Source organism: Microcaecilia unicolor, chromosome 3 (genome assembly GCF_901765095.1).
Source record: "Microcaecilia unicolor chromosome 3, aMicUni1.1, whole genome shotgun sequence".
Classification (NCBI taxonomy): domain Eukaryota; kingdom Metazoa; phylum Chordata; class Amphibia; order Gymnophiona; family Siphonopidae; genus Microcaecilia; species Microcaecilia unicolor.
Window position 1 is genome coordinate 46995441 of NC_044033.1, and position 26259 is coordinate 47021699.

The following is a 26259-nucleotide window of genomic DNA, read 5'->3' on the forward strand; positions in this document are numbered from 1 at the left end:
GAAAATGTCTAATACATTTTACAGGCATAAAACACTGTTTCTTCACAAGACAGCACATACAAACACATCACAGAAACTAATTTTATAAACACACCCGCAGCATTCCTCTCCCCCAAGTCAACCTACCCTTGGTGCAGAAAAACACCATAGCCTTTAAGACATAGCAGTTCAAATGGATGGAGGAGTGGCCTAGTGGTTAGGGTGGTGGACTTTGGTCCTGAGGAACTGAGTTCGATTCCCAGCACAGGCAGCTCCTTGTGACTCTGGGCAAGTCACTTAACCCTCCATTGCCTGCCGCACTGAGCCTGCCATGAGTGGGAAAGCGCGGGGTACAAATGTAACAAAAAATATATATAACCTTATTCCAGCAGCATCCATGACTCCTGTATTGTATCCTGTAAATATGCCACTTATTCTAAGTCTAGAACAAATAAAAGCTCAATTTCAAGGCTGAACATTCAAAGGGATGAGCCATATGAAACAGAAGACAGCTTCATGTGAATGGAAGTAGAATATAAGAAACGGAATAGAATAGTGTAAAACACAACTGAATCTCTCATGTATAGTCCTTACCCCTCCTCATCCATTCCTTAGCATACCTTCCCCAACCCATACAACTTACAATATTTCCCAACAATGGCTCCTTTGACCAGCAATCATTTAACACCCCATTAAATTGTTCTGGCTGCTGAAGCATCTCTCTGTTTTCAATTCACATTTTTATTTATCACATTCAGAATATTTAAAAATTATTTCTCTTAGGGGACAAAGTCTCCTCATAGGTTAATTTTCCCCATATCATGACAGTAAAGAACCTCACTCCTAAATTAGGATATGTGATTTATGATTGCAGTCTCCGAAATTTACTGCTAATGCCAAGCTGTAATACTTGCACAATATGTCAGACAGCTTTCTTCTGGAGTTTATACAAAGTAACATGTATAGCCAACCTATCCAAGTATGCTTGAAAATTCCATTTTATTAAGCTTGTGGTGCCAAAATAATAGGAAATACTTCTGTATCTTTCTGCCCCATTTTCTTGTTCTTATACAGCACTTCTTGGTACTGCATACAATACAGAGCAATCACTTGGGACTGAACTGATCAATGCCATTCTGGTGGTCTTCTCTTTTATAACTATGTCCAGTCTCCTTAATGACCTAGGTGACCATAACCTCTTCATTCGCCTGCAATGTTGTAATATTTATAAAGATTCCAATGGATCAAACTCGCCACCTTCGTGTTCCTTTCTGTACAGAAATTTTCAGCCATCAAACCTTTGCAGCCAGCAACAAGATGAAGAATTCTTAAAATCTTTCTAGTAAAATCTGCAGATGTCTGTTGTACCAGCTTTTTCTAAACTTGATGTGAATTTTGTCTGTAATTTGCAGTCCTGAGCTGCAATTATCAATTGTTCATCTTATAGTTAAGGAGAGGCAAATGTAAACCTTTTGTATTTCCAGTTTTCTTCAATGAATGGTTGTATTTCCCACTATACTAATGAAAGTGCCATTTGTTTTTCCTTAATATGGATTCTTTGATGAATTCGGAGGTTTTTTTTCTGATTAAAGCTTTTATCACATTCAGAACATTTATATGGTTTCTCTCCAGTGTGGATTCTTTCGTGAATTCTGAGATCATTTTTCCGAGCAAAGCTTTTATTGCATTCAAAACATTTAAATGGTTTCTCTCCAGTATGGATTCTTTCATGAATTCTGAGACCATTTCTTTGAGTGAAGCTTTTATCACATTGTGAACATTTAAATGGTTTTTCTCCAGTGTGAATTCTTTCATGAATTCTGAGTTTATATTTTGAGTGAAACTTCTTTCACATTCAAAACATTTGTATGTTTATCTCCAGTGTGGATTCTTTTGTGAATTCTGAAATTGTATTTTTGAGTGACGCTTTTCTCACATTCAATACATTTATATGGCTTCTCTCCAGTATGGAGACTTTCATGATGTCTGAGATCACCTTTTTAAGTAAAGCTTTTATCACATTCAGAACATTTCAAACGTTTTTCTCCAGTATGGCCTTTTTCATGAATTCCAAGGTTATGTTTCTGAGTGAAGCTTTTATCACATTTAGAACATTTATATGGTTGCTCTTCAACATGGACTCTTTCATGAATACTTAGAACAGATTTTAAAGGGGAACATTTATGACATTTAGAACATTTAAATGGTTTTTCTCCAGTATGGATTCTTTCATGAATTTTGAGTTTATAGTTTTGAGTGAAGCTTTTATCACATTCAGAACATTTATATGGTTTGTCTCCAGTGTGGATTCCTTCATGAATTCTACGATTATTCTTGAGACAAAAGCTTTAATCACATTTAGAGCACTTACACGGTTTGTCTCCAGTGTGAATTCTTTCATGAATTCTGAGGTTATTTTTTCGATTGAACCTTTTATCACATTTAGAACATTTATATGGTTTCTCTCCTGTGTGAATTCTTTCATGATTTCTTAGATCAGATTTTAAACGGAAACACTTATCACATTCAGAACATTTAAATGGTTTCTCTCCTGTGTGAATTCTTTCATGCTTTCTTAGATCAGATTTGAAACGGAAACACTTATCACATTCAGAACATTTAAAAGGTTTCTCACCACTGTGGACTGTTTCATGGTGTCTGAGATGACGTTTTGCAGCAAAACATTTATCACATTGAGAACATTTAAAAGGTTTTTCTCCTGTATGGATTCTTTCATGTGTTCTGAGGTTATTATTTCGAGTGAAATTTCTATCGCATACTGAACATTGAAATAGCTTCACTCCCTTGAGGTTCATTTCATCTACTTGTTTCTTTCCAGTGTTGATTAATTCATGTCTTCTCAGATCAAATACTTGACTAAAGTTTTTATCATGTACAGAATATGTAAAATATTTTCCATATTCAATACAATGTCTGTGAAGTTTATTTTGCTCTGCCAGGTTTGACTTCCCAATGAACCTTTCCTTGAATACAGTGCTCTGAAGAAGTGTCTCTTCATTAAGTCTCTGATTTTGCTTGAGATTTGCACAGTGGGTGGAATTGCTCTCTTGTTCAATACATACATTGGGTTTCTCTCCTTTTAGGGCATTTTCTTTTATGCTATGTGGTATTACTCTACTAATACTTTCCAGACAATCAACTGAAGGATCTGGGCTGACTTTGTATTTCCATTCCTCCCTCTGCTGCCCATCGCACACTCTCATTCTCTTACTCTTGTTCCCAAAGCCATCATCTATGAGATAAAAATGAAAGTATGTATATAAATTATACAGCTATTGAATAAATCATGTATAGACCAATATCCCCCACAGGAGTCTTTTAAAGACATTTGCTTGGCTATACTTCCATATGTCACATAACAGGAAAACGGGAAAATTAGGTTCTTACCTTGGTAATTTTCTTTCCTTTAGTCACTGCAGATGAATCCATTAACTGATGGATTGTATCCGCCTACCAGCAGGTGGAGATAGAGAACACTGAAGAAACACAGTGACCCTTGGACGGCTAGCCCCAACTGCCTTCAGTATTTAAGATTTCCAAAGCAGAGTGAACCATAAAGCTATAATAACATGAACTTTCCTCACAGCGAACAATCGCCTCAGAACAGGCGGCAGAGCTCTTTTCAGCATGAAAGCTTTATGCATTAACAGCACAAATTCAGGGGAGAAAAACTCACCTTGACCCTCCGCCTCCGAATTAGGAGAAACGGATGTTGGAGCTCCTCTGGTAGCCTCTAAACGAGGCGTCCCCCTGCCCTCAGACTCCTCCGCCAGCGCGAGGGTCGAAGCGTGCGGCGCTTCCAAAATGGCGCCCGCTGCCAGCTCCATTGAGTGGGAAGAGACATCGCTCGCCATGCTCGTACTAGCGCAAGCGTCTAAGGAGTATGTTTTACATAGCCCTGTTGCTGATCTGCGCTTACCACAACGGGAACAGCGCTTAACTCCCTCAGCAGCCATCACCCGACAGGAGAGAAAAACAGCAATAAAATGGTGGCTTCGCCAAAACTTACCCTATTTGGAACGGCGTCCGCGGGACCTCCCCGGAGGAGCTGGGCACCACTCTCACCTCAGAAGACCGAGTCAACAAGCTCCAGTCAAGCTACACTAAACCAGAATCTCTGGAAAAAGCCTCAGGACAGCCACGCAGTAAAAGCGCGCTTTTTTTTTTTTTTAAACGTTGTGAGGAAAGTTGGAGGCAAGCAGCAACAGAGGGACTCCGGGAGGCGGGGGGAATGGGTAAGGCAGGGAAAGGGCGAACCTATATGCCTTTAACTTGGGCACCACCAGCTACAACACCCCTGCTCAACTGGCAAAGAACAGGAGCCACCCCAGGCAGTAATCCAGGAGCTGATCAAGCTACGTCCACACCTGCTGGGAGATAGAGAAATACTGAAGGCAGTTGGGGTTAGCCGGTCACTGTGGTTCTTCAGTGTTCTCTAGCTCCACCTGCTGGTAGGCGGATACAACCCATCAGTTAATGGATTCATCTGCTTCTGATGACAAGGAAGTCTTGATTGTAGACAGGTGCAAGTAGCTTTTATCACATGACACATGAGATCAGGATAGTTCTTCTAGCTCTGTACACCTCATTCTCACCTCCAGTCTTTGCAGTGATTCCCTTAACTTTGATTATATTCACTAACTAAAAACTCCTGGAGACTGGGATTCATTCAGGACCTGGACTCTAAACCTCACGCCTGGTAGTTTAAGAAAACTGAATTCTACTTTCTAAGAAATAAAAATATACCTGTAAATCACTAATAATATTCACCATGTATGTGAATGGTAGAAATAATCCATGGCACATAGCAAGGATTTTATTATAAAGGAGTTCTTGGCTCACCTCTCTTGGTATCTGTATTCTCCTCTCCTCCATCCAGCAAATCACTGTCAGGAACCTCTTCCATTTTCAGGAACTCAACTGTGGGCTCAGCAGTGTAACTCTGGCTGCCTGTACGAAAAATAGAAAAATAACTACAGCTGTACTGATAGCATATTTTACTAATCGGCCAAATATGAATAATGAAAATTAGCAAAACCTTTGACTGTACTGGACACTATATATTCCTTCCTACCCTCAACCCCTATGTACCTGAATATACCAACCTACCCGGTCTAACATCAAATTGTATTTGTTTCCATACCGGACTTGGCAATCGCATTTACGGTACTCTATGTAAGCCACATTGAGCCTGCAAATAGGTGGGAAAATGTGGGATACAAATGTAACAAATAAATAAATTATTCGGCCAAATACGAATAATGAGCAATGAGTTTTAACATAAAAAATAATAAAAGCAGCAAAGTGAGATTAGAGATCAAATTTTTATTTTAGTATGATTGAGAACAGTAGAGCCCCGGATTATTTGTATTCAAATTTAAATCACTCTTCAGCCGACTACGAATAATGTATTCAGGGCTAAATTGAATCAAATCTGAATATTCAGTTTTATAGGATAGCTTAAGCTCTAAGAAAAGCAAAAATTAGTGAGAACTTTATGAGCTCTGAAAATGTAAGTATCCTGGTGGAAGGAGTAAGGACTCTCTGTGTTTCTGAAAGTGAACCATGAACTTCAACAAAAATAGCTTCCTCCGATATTAAGACAATGAAAACTGCTGCAGAATATACCCTTTGTTCAAAAATCCCAGCTCTCTTCAACAATTAGGGTCTTCCTGTCTCCCTTCCCCCTGCTATTACTAAAGAGGGAGTTACTCAACCTTTCTCTCCCCTAATATGGATAGTAGTGGCCATCCTTCTTTTCCTCTCCTGCTGCTTCTGTCCCTTGCTTTCATTGAGGGGAAGGAGCCACTTTGCATCCATCTATCCTGCTGTCATCATGTTGGGACATGACAGTACTTGGTAGTAAAAGACAGTACTTTTTCATCTTCACGGGTTCCACCCCCCCCCTCCCGTCGGGTACCTCAGGGTTCTCCCCTTTCCCCCCTCTTATATAACTTATTCATCAGCTTGATTAGACAAGTTTTTCTAAGCGTATGCTGTCATATGCTGGTGATATTTTTGTGTTGGTCCCTATCAGTAATGATGTAAGTTCCATTCCTTCTATCATAGAATATTGCATTAGAAGGATTAGAGATTGGTCTACATCTGTACGACTTAAATTAAATACAGACAAATACAACTTAAATTCAACACAGATAAGACTAGAATCCTATGGTTTACCTTTAATTTGCCAAACATCCCGCAGTTCATTCCAACTAGTGATGGGATTCAATTAAAAGTTGAAAGAGTTTCTAAGTTTTGGGGGATGCTTTTAGACTCTTCATTAACTATGGAACCCCAGATTAATAATTTGGTTCGAAAAGCCTACTTTAAGCTAAAACAGCCACATCTACTGCATTCTTACTTCTTGTGGGATCATTTTAGAATTATTGTGCAACTTTCAATCTTAGCCCTACTTGACTATGCCAATTCTTCGTACTCGGGAACAGCTTCTAAGTTGACTCGCAAAATCCAATGAATTCAGCATTCTGCTGCTAGACTGATTTATTGTAAGTCTCGCAGTGACCATGTGACTCCTCTATTAAATGAGTTACATTGGTTACCAGTACAACCTCAGATACTTTTTAAGGTGCGCTGTCTAGTTTTTAAGATTTTAGAAGGTACTTGTCTGGAGGGTCTAATTCAATTGGTAAAAATATTAATTTCAAATTCTAGGCACTGTAATCGGTTGCTTTTAACATTCCCTACAGTTAAAGTTATGAGATTCAAGGATTTATTTTCTCATTCTTTTTTATTTTTAGCAGTTCATTTATGGAATAATCTTCCTGCATGTTTGCGTTGAGTGAAGTGTTATTATTCTTTTCATAAAGTTTTGGCATGTTTAGTAGGATGAAGCTTTTTTGGTTAATTCTCAATTTTTATATTCATTTTATGTAATTCCTGATGTTTTGCATCAGTGTCTTCTTTACATTTATTGAACCTCGCCTTGAATCTCAAATTGAAGAAGTTGGCGGGTGATAAGTAATCTATAACCTAAGATAACATTCTGCCTCACTCCCATCTTCTGTCTCCTTCCCTTCTGGTTATGTCAGTTTGGACATCCTTCCTCATTTTTCCTACTGATCCCACTGTAAGGAAAGTAAATAAGAGTAAAAAGGAGGCAGCTTTGGTTCTCAAAAGTAGTAGCTGAAAAGGTAAGGAAAAAGAGGTTAGTCTTTATAAACTACAAGAGATTGCAGAAAGAGGAAGACAGGTGGCAAAACTGGTAGAGTAGTCAGGAAAGCAAAGAAGCAAATGGAAGAAAAAATAGCCAATGTGGTAAAATGGGGGGGGGGGGGGGGGGGGGGGGGGGGGAGAACAAGACTTAGTGATAGGAGAAAGTGCAAAACTGGCATTGTGAGACTCACAAGTTAGGGGGGGGGGGTGGGATATGTAGAAGCTGACAAAGATAAGGCAGAATTACTTAACAAATATTTCTGTTCTGTGTTCACAGCTGAAGGGCCGGGAGCAGGACTGCAGAAGACAAACACAAATAGGAATGGAGGGGTGGTAGTCCCTGAATGATTTTTCAGAGAACTGTGTTTGTGAGGAGCTGGCTAGGGATGATGTTTTTTTTTTTTTTTTTTTGGGGGGGGGGGGGGGGGGGTGCAAATAGGGCAATTGAGCTTGGCTCTCTGGCCAGAGAGAGCTCCAAGCCTGCCAGAAGCTGAAGAAGGTGCAGCCTGGTAATGGGCTTTGGGGTCCTCTCCTAGATTTCTTCCCTGGGCCCCAGCCATGTCCGACATATGCCAAATCTGACACAGTCTAATCACAAAATAGAAATAAAAATAATTTTTGTACCTTTTTGTTGTCTGGTCATTTTATTTTTCATATATTGGTCCCAGTCTCTGGTTTCTGCTTCCCTGTCCATTTGACATTTCTTCTGTCTCCATGTCCACCATCCATCTCCCATCTCTGTGTCCATATATTTCCTTATCCAGAATCTCCCGTGTTCATCTCCCTGCATCCATCATCATTCCTTTGTACACCCATGTACCCCATGCCCAGCATCTCCTATCTGTGTTCCTATTCTCCCTCTTGTCTGGTATCTCCCCTCTGTGTCCATTATATCTCTATTCCCATACCTCCTCCCCCATGTCCATTGTATCTCTATTCCCATATCTCCCTCCCCACCCCCATGTCAGGCATTGCCCCTATGTGCCCATATGCCATCCCAATACAGCATCTCATCTGTATCCCTGTCCCCATGCTCCCATCCAATGCTCATCATCTCCCTTCTGTTTCTTTGTACCTCTCTATGTCCCCTTTCTCCCTCCCACACACCTTTCCTCTCTAACCCCACTCCAACCAGCAACTTTCCTTCTCTCTTCCCTCCCCCTTATGCATCTGGTTCATTCTCCACTGTGGGTTCAGCATTTGACCCCCCTCCCCCCTATTCCTTTATCGCCTTGATCCAATATCCCTCTCCCTTTCCTCTAACACTAACCCTTCCCCCTCTCATAGGTCCAGTACTTCTCTCCCTTCGTTCTCACCCCCCTTGCAGGTCCACATCTCTCCCTCTTCCCTCCAGCCCTCCCCTGCATATCCAGCATCTCTCTCCCTTTGCTTCAGCCTCCCTTGCATGCCCAGCACCTCTCCCCCTTCCTGCCTGCCCTCCCCCACAAATCCAGCAGCTCTCTCCCTTCCCTCCCACACCCTCAACCAGCACATCTTTCCCTTCTCTCCTTCCTACATATCCAGCTCCTCTCTCCCTTCCCTCCCACCCACATATCGAGAACCTGTATCCCTTCTCTCCCCCTACATATCCAGCAACTCTATCCCTTCCCTCCCCTCGCAGTTCCACATCTCTATCCCTTCCCTCCAGCATCTCCTTACATGCCCAGCACCTCTCTCCCTTCTCTCCAACCTCCCACCCACAAGCATACATGTCCAGGGCCCCTCCCTTCCAGCCCCCATGTCCAGGGCCCCTTCCCTCTCCTCCAGCTCCCATGTCCAGGGCCCCTTCCCTCCCCATGTCCAGCACCTCTCTCCCCTCCCACAGTTCAGGCACCGCCACCCTCCATGTCTTCCATACCCACCCCCCACCCTTGCCGCGGCGCTTGCTCACTCAGAAGTTCCCATATCAATCGTTTTCTCCCCACTCCTCCTTCCCATCCTCCCCCTTGCAACACTACAACTAGAAGACTACCAGAAACAGATCCAAGTATCCAAATATCCAATCCATCCCTTCCCTCCCCTCCAATCCCCATGTCCAGCACCTCTCTCCCCTCCCACAGTTCCGGCACTGCCACGGCGCTACCTCCGTGTCTTTCTTACCCACCGCCATCCTTGCCGCGGAACTTGCTCTCTCTATGATCGCTGCCCAGCAGGAACTTCAAACAGCGCGTCAGCGCTGTGTCAGAGCCTTCCTCTCTGACGCATCTCACGCAACGTCCTGTTTACGCAGGCTGGGTGGGACGCGGCAGAGAGGAAGGCTCTGACACAGCGCTGACGCGCTGTTTGAAGTTCCTGCTGGGTGGCAATCATAGAGTGAGCAAGCGCTGCGGCTAGGATGGGGGGTGGGTAAGGAAGACACGGAGGTGGCGGAGCCGGAACTGTGGGAGGGGAGAGAGAGGCGCCGGACATGCGAGGGTGGAGGGAAGGGAAGAGGCGCTGTGCTGGACATGGGAGTGAGGTTGGAGGGAAGGGAGGGAATTGGTTTGGATGTAGTGCTTCTGAGTGGGCCTGAACCAAGACTGGATGGGCCTAGGCCCACCCAGGCCCACCCGTAGCTACGCCCCTGCAGCACATCAACAACAGAAGGAAGAGCTCTTTGACGTGATGCAAATATTCAGGTGAGGACCAGCAGTAAATTTAAGAGAGCGAGATCATACCCAGCATACCCTGGTTTAAGAATTTGTGAATCATTGCTGTTATGTACTGTATGAGCAATACTGACAGTAGAAATGGTGTCAGGACACAATATGTAACTGTTTTATAATCTCATGTTGAGGGTATGCAGGTTTCAACAAGACATGCTTAATGAAATGAAGGTTCTTCAAGTTTCCTCCCTGTACCTACTCATTTAAACGGGGCTTCTCAGCCTAGCAATGAGGATAAGGAATGTCTAAGACATGGGTCGCCAGTAAAATGGATCACTGTTGGATTCCATCTCTTACTTTCTTCAGCCCACATCTCCCTCATAAAGTGCAAGTTCAACAGCGAGCATTAGCAGTACATTGGAGAGACTGAGATCATACTCCATATTAATATCTAGAAAGTAGGGAGATATCAATTGTCAAGCATCAAAATGTCTGACTTAGTATACAATAACTCAAATGGTCAGAATACTGATCAGAGGAAAGGCCTCGAGAAGCCCCCAGCATAAACCAAAGCTTCGGGGGCTGGACTTCATCATCATCGGCCAGAAAACCTCTGTAAACCTAAATGATCTTGTCAATTTAGCTCTACAACTTCACTTGATACATAAAAGTCCACACCGGATTTTACTTAACTTCATCAGGTGTTTAACGTGCGAGTCCTTCCTACACTTTGACCACGACCTGGTAAAATCCGTTGTGGAGTTGTATGTATCAAGTGAAGTTGTAGAGCTAAATTGACAAGATCATTTAGGTTTACAGAGGTTTTCCGGCCGATGATGAAGAAGTCCAGCCCCTGAAGCTTTGGTTTATGCTGGGGGCTTCTCGAGGCCTTTCCTCTGCTCAGTATTCTGATCATTTGAGTTATTGTATACTAAGTCAGACATTTTGATGCTTGACAATTGATATCTCCCTACTTTCTAGATATTAATCTGATCAATAGGGAGATCACCTCTTTGTTAGATTAATAGTATCATACTCCGTATACCATGACTCAGGAATAAGATTCTTTACTGTCCATAGTATGCGCTAAATTAAAGGTCACATATAATAATCACTGCTGAAAGATACAAGGTTAATAGGAGCACAGTTTAAATAGACATAAATCTTCAGTCCTCACCCCCAATGAAACCTGTGGAAATTCCAAGCCATCTGACAGCTGAAGTTGTATTTACATCTCACCTTTTCCTATAACCAAAGCAGAAAACACAGATCCATCTTGTAGACAAAAAGGAAGTGGAACTAGGGGCGGAATGGGGCGGGCCCAAGACCAGAAGTGGTTGTCTATTAGCATGGTGAGGGCAGTCTACAGAGGCATCTCAGCTGTTTCACAGGTACAGAGTAAAGAGTTTCAATTTCTAGTAACCAAGGCAGGCATTGTGATGTCACAGTACCTCAATCCACCAGTGCCTAAGAAGTGACCTCATCAGTGATGTCACAATAACTAGATTCCCCTATACTGGGCTCATTTATTAGATGGCTGTGACTCCTGGCACATTTCTAAGATTGTGTAGCAGCAGAAGAGAAGATCAAAGTACACATAACAATGAGAATACAAAAAATTCAAGAATTAAAATTGTGCATTAAAAGATCATTCAGTATTCTTAGAAGGTTTCCCTAGATCTTGACTTAATTTTTAATGCTATTATGTTTTTTTCATTAGCTGGTCAACACAATCAAAGGATTGGAAATAACAAACTTTACAAATCTCCTTCATAAAGAGCTACACATGTACAGGGTGAGGCAAAAAATGTAACACCTGTGAGGCATACACGCTTTCTGTGGTGTAAGTGGGAACATGACACTTAGAAAAGACTACAGAAACACGTGGCACTGCCATGTTTTGGTACTCTGAAAAGTAATTGTTCCCTTTATCTATAGACCCAAATTCTTAATGCCCAAATAATAACAGAACTAACTTCACACTCAAGGATATCGTAAAAATATATCGTTGTTATTTATAATAGCAGCAAGAACAAAATTAAAAGCAAGAATGAAGATATCAAAGGTGTTATTATAAAATAGATCATGCACATGAACCCTAAGATTGTTTTTTTAGTTCTGCTAGCTCCTACCCAAAGAAACATATACAGCAATTACATGGAGACTATACAACCTGTAGATGGCATCAGATGTCCAGCAGGTGGCACAGTGTTCCTCGGACAGGTCAGTCAGATGGAATGCAAAAACAGCCCTTTGCAGGGCCGCCGAGAGACTGGGCCGGGCCCGGGACAAGGCCGCCCCTGGGCCCCCTCCCCCCCCCCACTGCCGGGCCCTTGCACTATATGTAGATCCTTCAATAGATAGTGTGTCATGATTTAGGCTCTACACCTTTTCTGATGTTTTGGTGCCACCTCAGTAAAGCCAAAACACAATCTCTCCACTGCAAAACACTATACACAAACTTGTGCAAAAACCCACTCATAACCTTACCAAACCATAACAGCATAACAGCACTAATTCCAGGACAGGACGAACTACAACCTTATGCATGGAAAGGCAGCACTATAATTACACCGGGCTCTAAAACACCAGTACATAACTTAATGAAAAACAAAACAAAAAGGGCTGCAAATACTACACACTAGCATAATACTGTACCTTGATCACACATGAAAAACACATGGCAACAGATATGACACAAGGAACTAGAAATAAAAAAAATATGAAGGCAAAATACTGAACTAGAAAGTTACCTCAAGAAGTCAGACTCAGCATGCAGCAATACTAGAAAAATTGAAACTTACATGCAAAATATCACAGATGCACGTTTCCAAAAGCTGACATATTCCAATTAATAAATTCTGAATAAAATACTTTTTTCTACCTTTGTTGTCTGATCATAGTTTTTCTATTCGCTTTGGTCCCATCTTCTGTTTTATGCAGTGTCTTCTTTCCATTTGATATTTTTTCTCTCACCATCCTCCTGTGTCCTTATGCGTCCTGTCTACCATCTGTAGCCCTGTCCCTATCCTTCCTCAAGTTTCGGCATCTGTCCTGAAAGTGTTCCGATCCAGCCCTTAAATTGAGCATTTCTCCTCACTCCCCTCCCCTCCATCCATGTGCATGTACTTCCTGTCTTCCCTCCCCTCCATCCATATCCAGCATTTCTCCTCTCTTCCTTTTCCCTCCATCCGTGTGCATCTCCTTCCTTTGTCTTTCCTTCCCTTCATCCTTGTCCAACATTTCTTCTCTCTTCCCTGCCCTCCATCCATGTGCATCTCCTTCCTGACTTCCCTCCCCTCCACCCATCCATGTTCAGCAACTCCTCATTCTCCCCTGGCCTCTCCTCCATCCAACCATATCCAGTACATTTCCTCTCTCCCCTGCCCCCTCCAATCATCCATCCATGTTCAGCAGTTCTCCCCTCTGCCCTGCCCTCCTGTCCAACGATCTCTTCTCTCTCCCCCCTGCCCTCTTGTCCAGCGATCTCTTCTCTCTCCCCAATGCCCTCTTGTCCAGCGATCTCTTCTCTCTCCCCCTGCCCTCTTGTCCAGCGATTTCTTCTCTCTCCACCCTGCCCTGCCCTCTTGTCCAGCAATCTCTTCTTTCCCCCCCTCTCCGAGATCCAAGGCCTCCCCCCCTCCCTCCGAGATCCAAGGCCCCTCTACTACTGCTTATCATTTCTATAGCGCTACTAAACTCCCTCCCTCCCTCTGAGATCCAAGGCCCCCCTCTCCTTCCGTCCATCCGACCGAATTCCGAGGCCCCCCTCAGTCCCTCCCTCCGAATTGCAAAAGCGATCTTGTTCTTACTTCATCGGGGGTTGGCGAGAGCAGCATGCAGAAGAGAACGCAGTGAAAAGCGTGCAGGCTCCTGCTTCAGCCTTCCCTCGTTGTCTGTCTCTCAGCTCTGGTCCCGCCCTCAAAGGTGGGACCAGAGCTGAGAGACAGACAACGAGGGAAGGCTGAAGCGGGAGCCTGCACGCTTTTCACTGCGTCTGCGTGCTGCTCTCGCCGTAACCCCCGATGAAGTAAGAACAAGATCGCTTTTGCAATTTGGAGGGAGGGAGGGAGGGATGGAGGGCGGGCCCTGGGAGTCGGACGGAGGGAGGGACCTAGGAGTCGGACGGAGGGGCGAGCACCCACGGACTCGGCGCCGGGCCCCCTTGGAGGCCCGGGCCCGGGGACTTTTGTCCCCCCTGTCCCCCTCTCTCGGCGGCCCTGGCCCTTTGTTCAGGTTTACAGCCTCTTTTATCACTGGCTGCCGCTAGGGTGGTGACCTGCTTGTCCTATTGTCCATGCACAGATCCTGATTGGTTCGTCTCAGATGTTGTGGGTTGAACGGCCACAACACTGTCCCACTGGCACCACATTGGAGGGCTTTTTAACTGTGAGGTCATTATTCAAGCGAACAAGGTTCTTTTCTTAGATGGAAAGGAGCCTCAACATCTGCACAGTTTGTGAACTCTCCTTTGTGGTGGTGTAATGTGCATCTTCAGGTTTTTGGGGAACACTTGAGGGTTTGCTGACAGCCTCTGAGGTTGCAGCTTAGGGCCCTGGCTGCCCTTCGATCCCGGCTGCTGCGGATATGGACGGCTTTTCTTTGCCAACCAGGGACGGTTAGTAATGAAGATGTCAGCCAACTCAGCCACCTTCTCTGGAGTATGGGGCTGGTGATCTTGAACATGTTCCCTCACCTCTGGACGACAACGCTGCAGAAACTGCTCCAGGGCCATCAGGGTTTTAACTTCAGCTCCACTGAGCCCCTGCTGGTGCTGTTATCTTAGCTGAATCACAGACTCGCAGTGAGTATCATCAGCCCCCTTTTGCAAAGTCCGGAACTTTAGTCTGTAGGTCTTGGGGGTAATGGCATAAAGGTTCAACAAAGCGTTGCGCACCTCCTCAAACTGGGAGCATGTCTCCATGGACAGTCCTTGGAATGCCTCAAGTGCTGTACCAGTGAGCTTTTCTCCCAGACAGTGCTCCCAGTCTTTCTGAGGAATGTCATTGAGGCGGCAAAATTTTAAAAATGCATTTAGATATCCATCTATGTCACCTCCGGCATCATCAAACTGCGAAAACAAGTTGGGCCCGATCCGGGCTGTGGATCCTGCCTTGGGCCTCGGCACAGAGGTTGGGCTGGAGCTTTGGATATGAACCATTTCCATGTCCATCTTTCATTTCTGCAGCTGGAACTCCCGCTTCTCACACCACTGCTGCTCTTTCCGTTCCTCTCACCAGTGCCGCTCTTCCCATTCCTCACACCGCTGTTGCTGTAGCATGTAGATCTGCAAGATTTCAGCTGGCATGGAACCCAGCCCTGCCAATGCACAGGCCATTGTCCTGAAGAAATTTGGTCTCCCCTCCGGAGAACTCTGCACAGGCCAGTCCTGCAGCTCCTCCCCACCGAGGTTATCCGGTTGCTCTTGTGTTAGGTCAGGCATCTCCAGTGTCTTCTGGTCACTCCCAGTTGCCATCAGCACACTGCTAATCTCCTAACACTACCAAAAAAAAAACAAAACTAGAACAGGAAAGGGACCCTGTTACTGCTGCACTTGTTCACTGTGCTCTGTGTCTGGAGGTTACAGATAAAAGACTCTGAACCACTCAGTGGATGGTGACCCTCACTCCACGCACCGAGTCTGACAATCCCACCACACTGTCACCAAAAAAGAAGGAGAAGGTCTGTCACAAAATGCCCAGCTACCCTGTTAACCCGCGGCCACTTAGAGGGTCTATCCCTAGCACAGCTCAGGTCCACCTGCATCTGTTGCTTGTGCTGTACACTAGCACCCTCCTCCCATCAACTGGGTCCCAACCGCCTCTGGGCGAGTCTCCCATTCCCAGTGATTTCTAGGTTACTAGAGCCACACTCCCAGTGGTCCCACAGTTCCCAAAAAGCACTCACCGACCCAAGACACAAACCACCAGGATTCTTTCAGTCCAGACAGAAAAGTCAACAAACTAAACAGGTTTACTGTCATACTGAAACCATGAACAAAAAATGTGCAATCAGCAAACAATAAGCGGTAACTGAAATATAGATCAATTATAACACTAACTAAACATCTATATACCGTCTAAACAGTACTTGGGAAGGTTAGGACATATAATTCACCGAGCCTCAGCAAAGAGATCTGTCTCTCTTTCCTCCCGGACTAAGACTGAATGAACAACCAGCAACTGCTGCTAGGTAATTTCAAACTCCAGGCCAATCAGAGACCAATCAACAAGATTTAAAAGTATACTGCTGCTTGCTTCTTACTTGTGTTAACGAAAAAAAAAAAAAAGAAAGAATATTCAGCTCCCTATAACTGCTTTAAAGCAATGAATCACCACCTGCTGGCCAAATAGGAGAAATACACTTCAGGACATAATTCAAACAGGAAAATGTCTAATACATTTTACAGGCATAAAACACACTGTTTCTTCACAAGACAGCACATACAAACACATCACAGAAACTAATTTTATAAACACACCCGCAGCATTCCTCTCCCCCAAGTCAACCTACCCTTGGTGCAGAAAAACACCAATAGCCTTTAAGACATAGCAGTTCAAATGGATGGAGGAGTGGCCTAGTGGTTAGGGTGGTGGACTTTGGTCCTGAGGAACTGAGTTCGATTCCCAGCACAGGCAGCTCCTTGTGACTCTGGGCAAGTCACTTAACCCTCCATTGCCTGCCGCACTGAGCCTGCCATGAGTGGGAAAGCGCGGGGTACAAATGTAACAAAAAATATATATAACCTTATTCCAGCAGCATCCATGACTCCTGTATTGTATCCTGTAAAATATGCCACTTATTCTAAGTCTAGAACAAATAAAAGCTCAATTTCAAGGCTGAACATTCAAAGGGATGAGCCATATGAAACAGAAGACAGCTTCATGTGAATGGAAGTAGAATATAAGAAACGGAATAGAATAGTGTAAAACACAACTGAATCTCTCATGTATAGTCCTTACCCCTCCTCATCCATTCCTTAGCATACCTTCCCCAACCCATACAACTTACAATATTTCCCAACAATGGCTCCTTTGACCAGCAATCATTTAACACCCCATTAAATTGTTCTGGCTGCTGAAGCATCTCTCTGTTTTCAATTCACATTTTTATTTATCACATTCAGAATATTTAAAAATTATTTCTCTTAGGGGACAAAGTCTCCTCATAGGTTAATTTTCCCCATATCATGACAGTAAAGAACCTCACTCCTAAATTAGGATATGTGATTTATGATTGCAGTCTCCGAAATTTACTGCTAATGCCAAGCTGTAATACTTGCACAATATGTCAGACAGCTTTCTTCTGGAGTTTATACAAAGTAACATGTATAGCCAACCTATCCAAGTATGCTTGAAAATTCCATTTTATTAAGCTTGTGGTGCCAAAATAATAGGAAATACTTCTGTATCTTTCTGCCCCATTTTCTTGTTCTTATACAGCACTTCTTGGTACTGCATACAATACAGAGCAATCACTTGGGACTGAACTGATCAATGCCATTCTGGTGGTCTTCTCTTTTATAACTATGTCCAGTCTCCTTAATGACCTAGGTGACCATAACCTCTTCATTCGCCTGCAATGTTGTAATATTTATAAAGATTCCAATGGATCAAACTCGCCACCTTCGTGTTCCTTTCTGTACAGAAATTTTCAGCCATCAAACCTTTGCAGCCAGCAACAAGATGAAGAATTCTTAAAATCTTTCTAGTAAAATCTGCAGATGTCTGTTGTACCAGCTTTTTCTAAACTTGATGTGAATTTTGTCTGTAATTTGCAGTCCTGAGCTGCAATTATCAATTGTTCATCTTATAGTTAAGGAGAGGCAAATGTAAACCTTTTGTATTTCCAGTTTTCTTCAATGAATGGTTGTATTTCCCACTATACTAATGAAAGTGCCATTTGTTTTTCCTTAATATGGATTCTTTGATGAATTCGGAGGTTTTTTTTTCTGATTAAAGCTTTTATCACATTCAGAACATTTATATGGTTTCTCTCCAGTGTGGATTCTTTCGTGAATTCTGAGATCATTTTTCCGAGCAAAGCTTTTATTGCATTCAAAACATTTAAATGGTTTCTCTCCAGTATGGATTCTTTCATGAATTCTGAGACCATTTCTTTGAGTGAAGCTTTTATCACATTGTGAACATTTAAATGGTTTTTCTCCAGTGTGAATTCTTTCATGAATTCTGAGTTTATATTTTTGAGTGAAACTTCTTTCACATTCAAAACATTTGTATGTTTTATCTCCAGTGTGGATTCTTTTGTGAATTCTGAAATTGTATTTTTGAGTGACGCTTTTCTCACATTCAATACATTTATATGGCTTCTCTCCAGTATGGAGACTTTCATGATGTCTGAGATCACCTTTTTAAGTAAAGCTTTTATCACATTCAGAACATTTCAAACGTTTTTCTCCAGTATGGCCTTTTTCATGAATTCCAAGGTTATGTTTCTGAGTGAAGCTTTTATCACATTTAGAACATTTATATGGTTGCTCTTCAACATGGACTCTTTCATGAATACTTAGAACAGATTTTAAAGGGGAACATTTATGACATTTAGAACATTTAAATGGTTTTTCTCCAGTATGGATTCTTTCATGAATTTTGAGTTTATAGTTTTGAGTGAAGCTTTTATCACATTCAGAACATTTATATGGTTTGTCTCCAGTGTGGATTCCTTCATGAATTCTACGATTATTCTTGAGACAAAAGCTTTAATCACATTTAGAGCACTTACACGGTTTGTCTCCAGTGTGAATTCTTTCATGAATTCTGAGGTTATTTTTTCGATTGAACCTTTTATCACATTTAGAACATTTATATGGTTTCTCTCCTGTGTGAATTCTTTCATGATTTCTTAGATCAGATTTTAAACGGAAACACTTATCACATTCAGAACATTTAAATGGTTTCTCTCCTGTGTGAATTCTTTCATGCTTTCTTAGATCAGATTTGAAACGGAAACACTTATCACATTCAGAACATTTAAAAGGTTTCTCACCACTGTGGACTGTTTCATGGTGTCTGAGATGACGTTTTGCAGCAAAACATTTATCACATTGAGAACATTTAAAAGGTTTTTCTCCTGTATGGATTCTTTCATGTGTTCTGAGGTTATTATTTCGAGTGAAATTTCTATCGCATACTGAACATTGAAATAGCTTCACTCCCTTGAGGTTCATTTCATCTACTTGTTTCTTTCCAGTGTTGATTAATTCATGTCTTCTCAGATCAAATACTTGACTAAAGTTTTTATCATGTACAGAATATGTAAAATATTTTCCATATTCAATACAATGTCTGTGAAGTTTATTTTGCTCTGCCAGGTTTGACTTCCCAATGAACCTTTCCTTGAATACAGTGCTCTGAAGAAGTGTCTCTTCATTAAGTCTCTGATTTTGCTTGAGATTTGCACAGTGGGTGGAATTGCTCTCTTGTTCAATACATACATTGGGTTTCTCTCCTTTTAGGGCATTTTCTTTTATGCTATGTGGTATTACTCTACTAATACTTTCCAGACAATCAACTGAAGGATCTGGGCTGACTTTGTATTTCCATTCCTCCCTCTGCTGCCCATCGCACACTCTCATTCTCTTACTCTTGTTCCCAAAGCCATCATCTATGAGATAAAAATGAAAGTATGTATATAAATTATACAGCTATTGAATAAATCATGTATAGACCAATATCCCCCACAGGAGTCTTTTAAAGACATTTGCTTGGCTATACTTCCATATGTCACATAACAGGAAAACGGGAAAATTAGGTTCTTACCTTGGTAATTTTCTTTCCTTTAGTCACTGCAGATGAATCCATTAACTGATGGATTGTATCCGCCTACCAGCAGGTGGAGATAGAGAACACTGAAGAAACACAGTGACCCTTGGACGGCTAGCCCCAACTGCCTTCAGTATTTAAGATTTCCAAAGCAGAGTGAACCATAAAGCTATAATAACATGAACTTTCCTCACAGCGAACAATCGCCTCAGAACAGGCGGCAGAGCTCTTTTCAGCATGAAAGCTTTATGCATTAACAGCACAAATTCAGGGGAGAAAAACTCACCTTGACCCTCCGCCTCCGAATTAGGAGAAACGGATGTTGGAGCTCCTCTGGTAGCCTCTAAACGAGGCGTCCCCCTGCCCTCAGACTCCTCCGCCAGCGCGAGGGTCGAAGCGTGCGGCGCTTCCAAAATGGCGCCCGCTGCCAGCTCCATTGAGTGGGAAGAGACATCGCTCGCCATGCTCGTACTAGCGCAAGCGTCTAAGGAGTATGTTTTACATAGCCCTGTTGCTGATCTGCGCTTACCACAACGGGAACAGCGCTTAACTCCCTCAGCAGCCATCACCCGACAGGAGAGAAAAACAGCAATAAAATGGTGGCTTCGCCAAAACTTACCCTATTTGGAACGGCGTCCGCGGGACCTCCCCGGAGGAGCTGGGCACCACTCTCACCTCAGAAGACCGAGTCAACAAGCTCCAGTCAAGCTACACTAAACCAGAATCTCTGGAAAAAGCCTCAGGACAGCCACGCAGTAAAAGCGCGCTTTTTTTTTTTTTTAAACGTTGTGAGGAAAGTTGGAGGCAAGCAGCAACAGAGGGACTCCGGGAGGCGGGGGGAATGGGTAAGGCAGGGAAAGGGCGAACCTATATGCCTTTAACTTGGGCACCACCAGCTACAACACCCCTGCTCAACTGGCAAAGAACAGGAGCCACCCCAGGCAGTAATCCAGGAGCTGATCAAGCTACGTCCACACCTGCTGGGAGATAGAGAAATACTGAAGGCAGTTGGGGTTAGCCGGTCACTGTGGTTCTTCAGTGTTCTCTAGCTCCACCTGCTGGTAGGCGGATACAACCCATCAGTTAATGGATTCATCTGCTTCTGATGACAAGGAAGTCTTGATTGTAGACAGGTGCAAGTAGCTTTTATCACATGACACATGAGATCAGGATAGTTCTTCTAGCTCTGTACACCTCATTCTCACCTCCAGTCTTTGCAGTGATTCCCTTAACTTTGATTATATTCACTAACTAAAAACTCCTGGAGACTGGGATTCATTCAGGACCTGGACTCTAAACCTCACGCCTGGTAGTTTAAGAAAACTGAATTCTACTTTCTAAGAAATAAAAATATACCTGTAAATCACTAATAATATTCACCATGTATGTGAATGGTAGAAATAATCCATGGCACATAGCAAGGATTTTATTATAAAGGAGTTCTTGGCTCACCTCTCTTGGTATCTGTATTCTCCTCTCCTCCATCCAGCAAATCACTGTCAGGAACCTCTTCCATTTTCAGGAACTCAACTGTGGGCTCAGCAGTGTAACTCTGGCTGCCTGTACGAAAAATAGAAAAATAACTACAGCTGTACTGATAGCATATTTTACTAATCGGCCAAATATGAATAATGAAAATTAGCAAAACCTTTGACTGTACTGGACACTATATATTCCTTCCTACCCTCAACCCCTATGTACCTGAATATACCAACCTACCCGGTCTAACATCAAATTGTATTTGTTTCCATACCGGACTTGGCGATCGCCTTTACGGTACTATGTAAGCCACATTGAGCCTGCAAATAGGTGTGAAAATGTGGGATACAAATGTAACAAATAAATAAATTATTCAGCCAAATACGAATAATGAGCAATGAGTTTTAACATAAAAAATAATAAAAGCAGCAAAATGAGATTAGAGATCAAATGTTTATTTTTGTATGATTGAGAACAGTAGAGCCCCGGATTATCTGTATTCAAATTTAAATCACTCTTCAGCCGACTACGAGTAATGTATTCAGGGCTAAATTGAATCAAATCTGAATATTCAGTTTTATAGGATAGCTTAAGCTCTAAGAAAAGCAAAACTTGACTAAATTAGTGAGAACTTTATGAGCTCTGAAAATGTAAGTATCCTGGTGGAAGGAGTAAGGACCCTCTGTGTTTCTGAAAGTGAACCATGAACGTCAACAAAAAATAGCTTCCTCCGATATTAAGACAATGAAAACTGCTGCAGAATATACCCTTTGTTCAAAAATCCCAGCTCTCTTCAACAATTAGGGTCTTCCTGTCTCCCTTCCCCCTGCTATTACTAAAGAGGGAGTTACTCAACCTTTCTCTCCCCTAATATGGATAGTAGTGGCCATCCTTCTTTTCCTCTCCTGCTTCTGTCCCTTGCTTTCATTGAGGGGAAGGAGCCACTTTGCATCCATCTATCCTGCTGTCATCATGTTGGGACATGACAGTACTTGGTAGTAAAAGACAGTACTTTTTCATCTTCACGGGTTCCACCCCCCCCCTCCCGTGGGTACCTCAGGGTTCTCCCCTTTCCCCCCTCTTATATAACTTATTCATCAGCTTGATTAGACAAGTTTTTCTAAGCGTATGCTGTCATATGCTGGTGATATTTTTGTGTTGGTCCCTATCAGTAATGATGTAAGTTCCATTCCTTCTATCATAGAATATTGCATTAGAAGGATTAGAGATTGGTCTATATCTGTACGACTTAAATTAAATACAGATAAATACAACTTAAATTCAACACAGATAAGACTAGAATCCTATGGTTTACCTTTAATTTGCCAAACATCCCGCAGTTCATTCCAACTAGTGATGAGATTCAATTAAAAGTTGAAAGAGTTTCTAAGTTTTGGGGGATGCTTTTAGACTCTTCATTAACTATGGAACCCTAGATTAATAATTTGGTTCGAAGAGCCTACTTTAAGCTAAAACAGCCGCGTCTACTGCATTCTTACTTCTTGGATCATTTTAGAATTATTGTGCAACTTTCAATCTTAGCCCTACTTGTCTATGCCAATTCTTCGTACTCGGGAATAGCTTCTAAGCTGACTCGCAAAATCCAATGAATTCAGCATTCTGCTGCTAGACTGATTTATTGTAAGTCTCGCAGTGACCATGTGTCTCCTCTATTAAATGAGTTACATTGGTTACCAGTACAACCTCAGATACTTTTTTAAGGTGCGCTGTCTAGTTTTTAAGATTTTAGAAGGTACTTGTCTGGAGGGTCTAATTCAATTGGTAAAAATATTAAATTCAAATTCACATACTAGGCGCTGTAATCGGTTAGTTTTAGCATTCCCTACAGTTACTACTACTACTATTTAACATTTCTAAAGTGCTACCAGGTTGCGCAGCACTGTACAATTAACAAAGAAGGACAGTCCCTGCTCAAAGGAGCTTACAATCTAAAGGACAAAAAGTGCAGTCAATCAAGATTGAGGCAGTCTAGATTTCCTGGATAGAGGTACAATGGTTAGGTGCCGAAAGCGACATCGAAAGAGGTGGGCTTTGAGCAAGGATTTGAAGATGGGTAGGGAGGGGGCTTGGCGTATGGGCTCAGGGAGTTTATTCCACGCATAGGGTGAGGCGAGGCAGAAAGGGCGGAGTCTGGAGTTGGTGGTGGTGGAGAAGGGTACTGAGAGGAAGGATTTGTCCTGTGAGCGGAGGTTACGGGTAGGAGCGTAAGGGGAGATGAGGGTAGAGAAGTAGTGAGGGGCTGCAGATTGAGTTAAACGTATGAGATTCAAGGATTTATTTTCTCATTCTTTTTTATTTTTAGCAGTTCATTTATGGAATAATCTTCCTGCAGGTTTGCGTTGAGTGAAGTGTTATTATTCTTTTCATAAAGTTTTGGCATGTTTAGTAGGATGATGCTTTTTTGGTTAATTCTCAATTTTTATATTCATTTTATGTAATTCCTGATGTTTTGCATCAGTGTCTTCTTTACATTTATTGAACCTCGCCTTGAATCTCAAATTGAAGAAGTTGGTGGGTGATAAGTAATCTATAACCTAAGATAACATTCTGCCTCACTCCCATCTTCTGTCTCCTTCCCTTCTGGTTATGTCAGTTTGGACATCCTTCCTCATTTTTCCTACTGATCCCACTGTAAGGAAAGTAAATAAGAGTAAAAAGGAGGCAGCTTTGGTTCTCAAAAGTAGTAGCTGAAAAGGTAAGGAAAAAGAGGTTAGTCTTTATAAACTACAAGAGATTGCAGAAAGAGGAAGACAGGTGGCAAAACTGGTAGAGTAGTCAGGAAAGCAAAGAAGCAAATGGAAGAAAAAATAGCCAATGTGGTAAAATGGGGGGGGGGGGGGGGGGGGGGGGGGAGAACAAGACTTAGTGATAGGAGAAAGTGCAAAACTGGCATTGTGAGACTCACAAGTTAGGGGGGGGGTGGGATATGTAGAAGCTGACAAAGATAAGGCAGAATTACTTAACAAATATTTCTGTTCTGTGTTCACAGCTGAAGGGCCGGGAGCAGAACTGCAGAAGACAAACACAAATAGGAATGGAGGGGTGGTAGTCCCTGAATGATTTTTCAGAGAACTGTGTTTGTGAGGAGCTGGCTAAACTAAATGTGGACAAAGCGATGGGGCTGGATGGCATGCCTCTGAGGCTAAGTTCTAGCAGCTACACTGGCTGACCTTTTTCAATGTTTTTCTAGAGTCGGGAGTGGTCCCAGAGGACTGAAAAAGAGCAGATGTGGTCCCACTCAAGTTGGGAACTTCAGGCCAGTAGTTTAACTTCTGTGGTAAGTAAATGAATGGAAATGCTTTTAAAACAGAGAACACAGTTTTTAGAATCCAGTGGATTACGGAGAGCGGTGACGTCATGCAGAGTAATGGCAGCGTGACAGAACTGCTCTGCATGCCATACTAGAAGACTCATCAAATATAACCCCCTGCTGCGGCGCTGAAGTGTGCGGATCACATTATTGATTTTCGGAAGATCGGGAGAAGGCAGAGATGTCCGGGAAAGAATCAGCAGCGGTCCGAAAATCCCTCAAAGACTTTACATACACGCCGCAGCATGGCGCGGCCAAGATGGCGCCCACAGAGGAGCGCGGTAAGACGACTAGCGCTGGGCGGCAAATATCATCAACCTCTTGTACACAAAACTAACAGCTTCATACAAGACACCACAGACTTTCTGAATAAATTGAAAAATATCAAGCAACTACCACCTAACAGTCAGGGCTCCTGTGGCGCAATCGGTTACCGCGCAGTACTTATACAACTACCACCTAACACCCTTCTGGTCACGATGGATGTAGAATAACTATACAGCAACATTCCACATGCGGATGGCATAGCTGCATGTGGAAGACTCCTAAAAAAAAATCCACACTGGACCATCAATACTCACCAGAAACTATTAAAAAAATTAATGAAATTCATTATAACTCACAACTACTTCCGCTTTAACAATGATATCTATCTACAAATAATGGGCACTGCGATGGGCACCAGGACAGCACCCCAATATACCAATCTTTTTATGGCTGAGCTGGAAGAGACATTTCTGAATACACACCAGACCAAACCTCTAAAATACTACCGGTACATCGATGACATTTTTATGATTTGGACGGAGGGTGAAGAAACTCTGAAACAATTTTATTCTTCCTTCAATACATACCATCCTACAATCAGATTCAAAATTGACTGCTCCCCAGAAAAAGTCAATATTTTGGACACCACGGTCTCAATCAGTGATGGCTGTATACAAACATCTATATACAAGAAACCCACAGACAGATGCAGCTACCTCCACAACTCCAGCTTCCATCCTTCACATACAAAAAGTTCCATTATTTACAGCCAAGCCACAAGATACCACCGTATCTGCTCGGACCCAGAGGACAGAGACAGACACCTTGAAACCCTGACTGCATCCTTCAAACAGAAAGGCTACAACCCCAAAATAATCTCCAAGAATATTGCCTCCTCCCTCAAAACACCCAGGGAGAATCTGCTACAGTACAAGGAGAAAAAAAGCCACAGACAGAATTCCCCTGGTAGTGACATACAATCCAGAGCTGGAAAAACTGAGGAAAATCATAAGAGATCTACAACCTATACTCCAGGAGGATGAATTACTGAAAGAGATATTCCCATCCCCACCAGTACTGGCCTTCCGACAACCACCCAACTTAAAACACAAGCTAATCAGAAGTAAACTTCCATCACAGACTGAAAAGGAACAGAAGGGCACACTTCCCTGTAATTTATCCAGTTGCAAACTATGCCAAAACATTTCACAGGACCCCACAGTCATCCACAAAGGAAAGCTATTCAACATAAAGGAATCTTTCACTTGCTCATCTTCCAATGTGGTATATATCATTCAGTGTAAAAAATGTAACAAAGGATGCTATATTGGAGAAACAGGCCAGATGCTTAAGACAAGATTCAATTTACATAGACATCACATGAACAATACTGGTGCCAGTAGGGCTCCCACCCCTGTTGGTCAGCATTTTACAGGACCAGGACACTGTACCAGTGACTTCACAGTGAGAATCCTGAAAGGTAACTTTAAAACCATACAATGAAGTCAGAATGATTGAATATTTTAACACCCAACAGAAAGGACTTAACAAGGATCTGGGGTTCCTAGCCCATTATAAACCATAAAGCTGTATTTCTCTGTTGATCACCCTCCCCTCACCTATCCACACCTATCCTGTT

The 26259-nt window shown here is 42.7% G+C and overlaps 1 protein-coding gene and 1 pseudogene across 1 annotated transcript; both read right to left on the reverse strand.

Annotated features, from left to right (window-relative positions):
* Positions 1 to 1861: 1861 nt before the first annotated feature.
* LOC115465428 overlaps positions 1862 to 26259 on the reverse strand; it is a 39831-nt pseudogene continuing 15433 nt past the window's right edge.
* LOC115465431 (zinc finger protein 525-like) lies at positions 2284 to 4980 on the reverse strand. The gene is made up of 2 exons (XM_030195881.1): positions 4843 to 4980; positions 2284 to 3232 (listed from the first exon to the last, which is right to left on the reverse strand). Exons 1-2 carry the CDS (start codon positions 4904 to 4906, stop codon positions 2328 to 2330), a joined length of 969 nt encoding a protein of 322 aa, XP_030051741.1. The 5' UTR covers positions 4907 to 4980; the 3' UTR covers positions 2284 to 2327.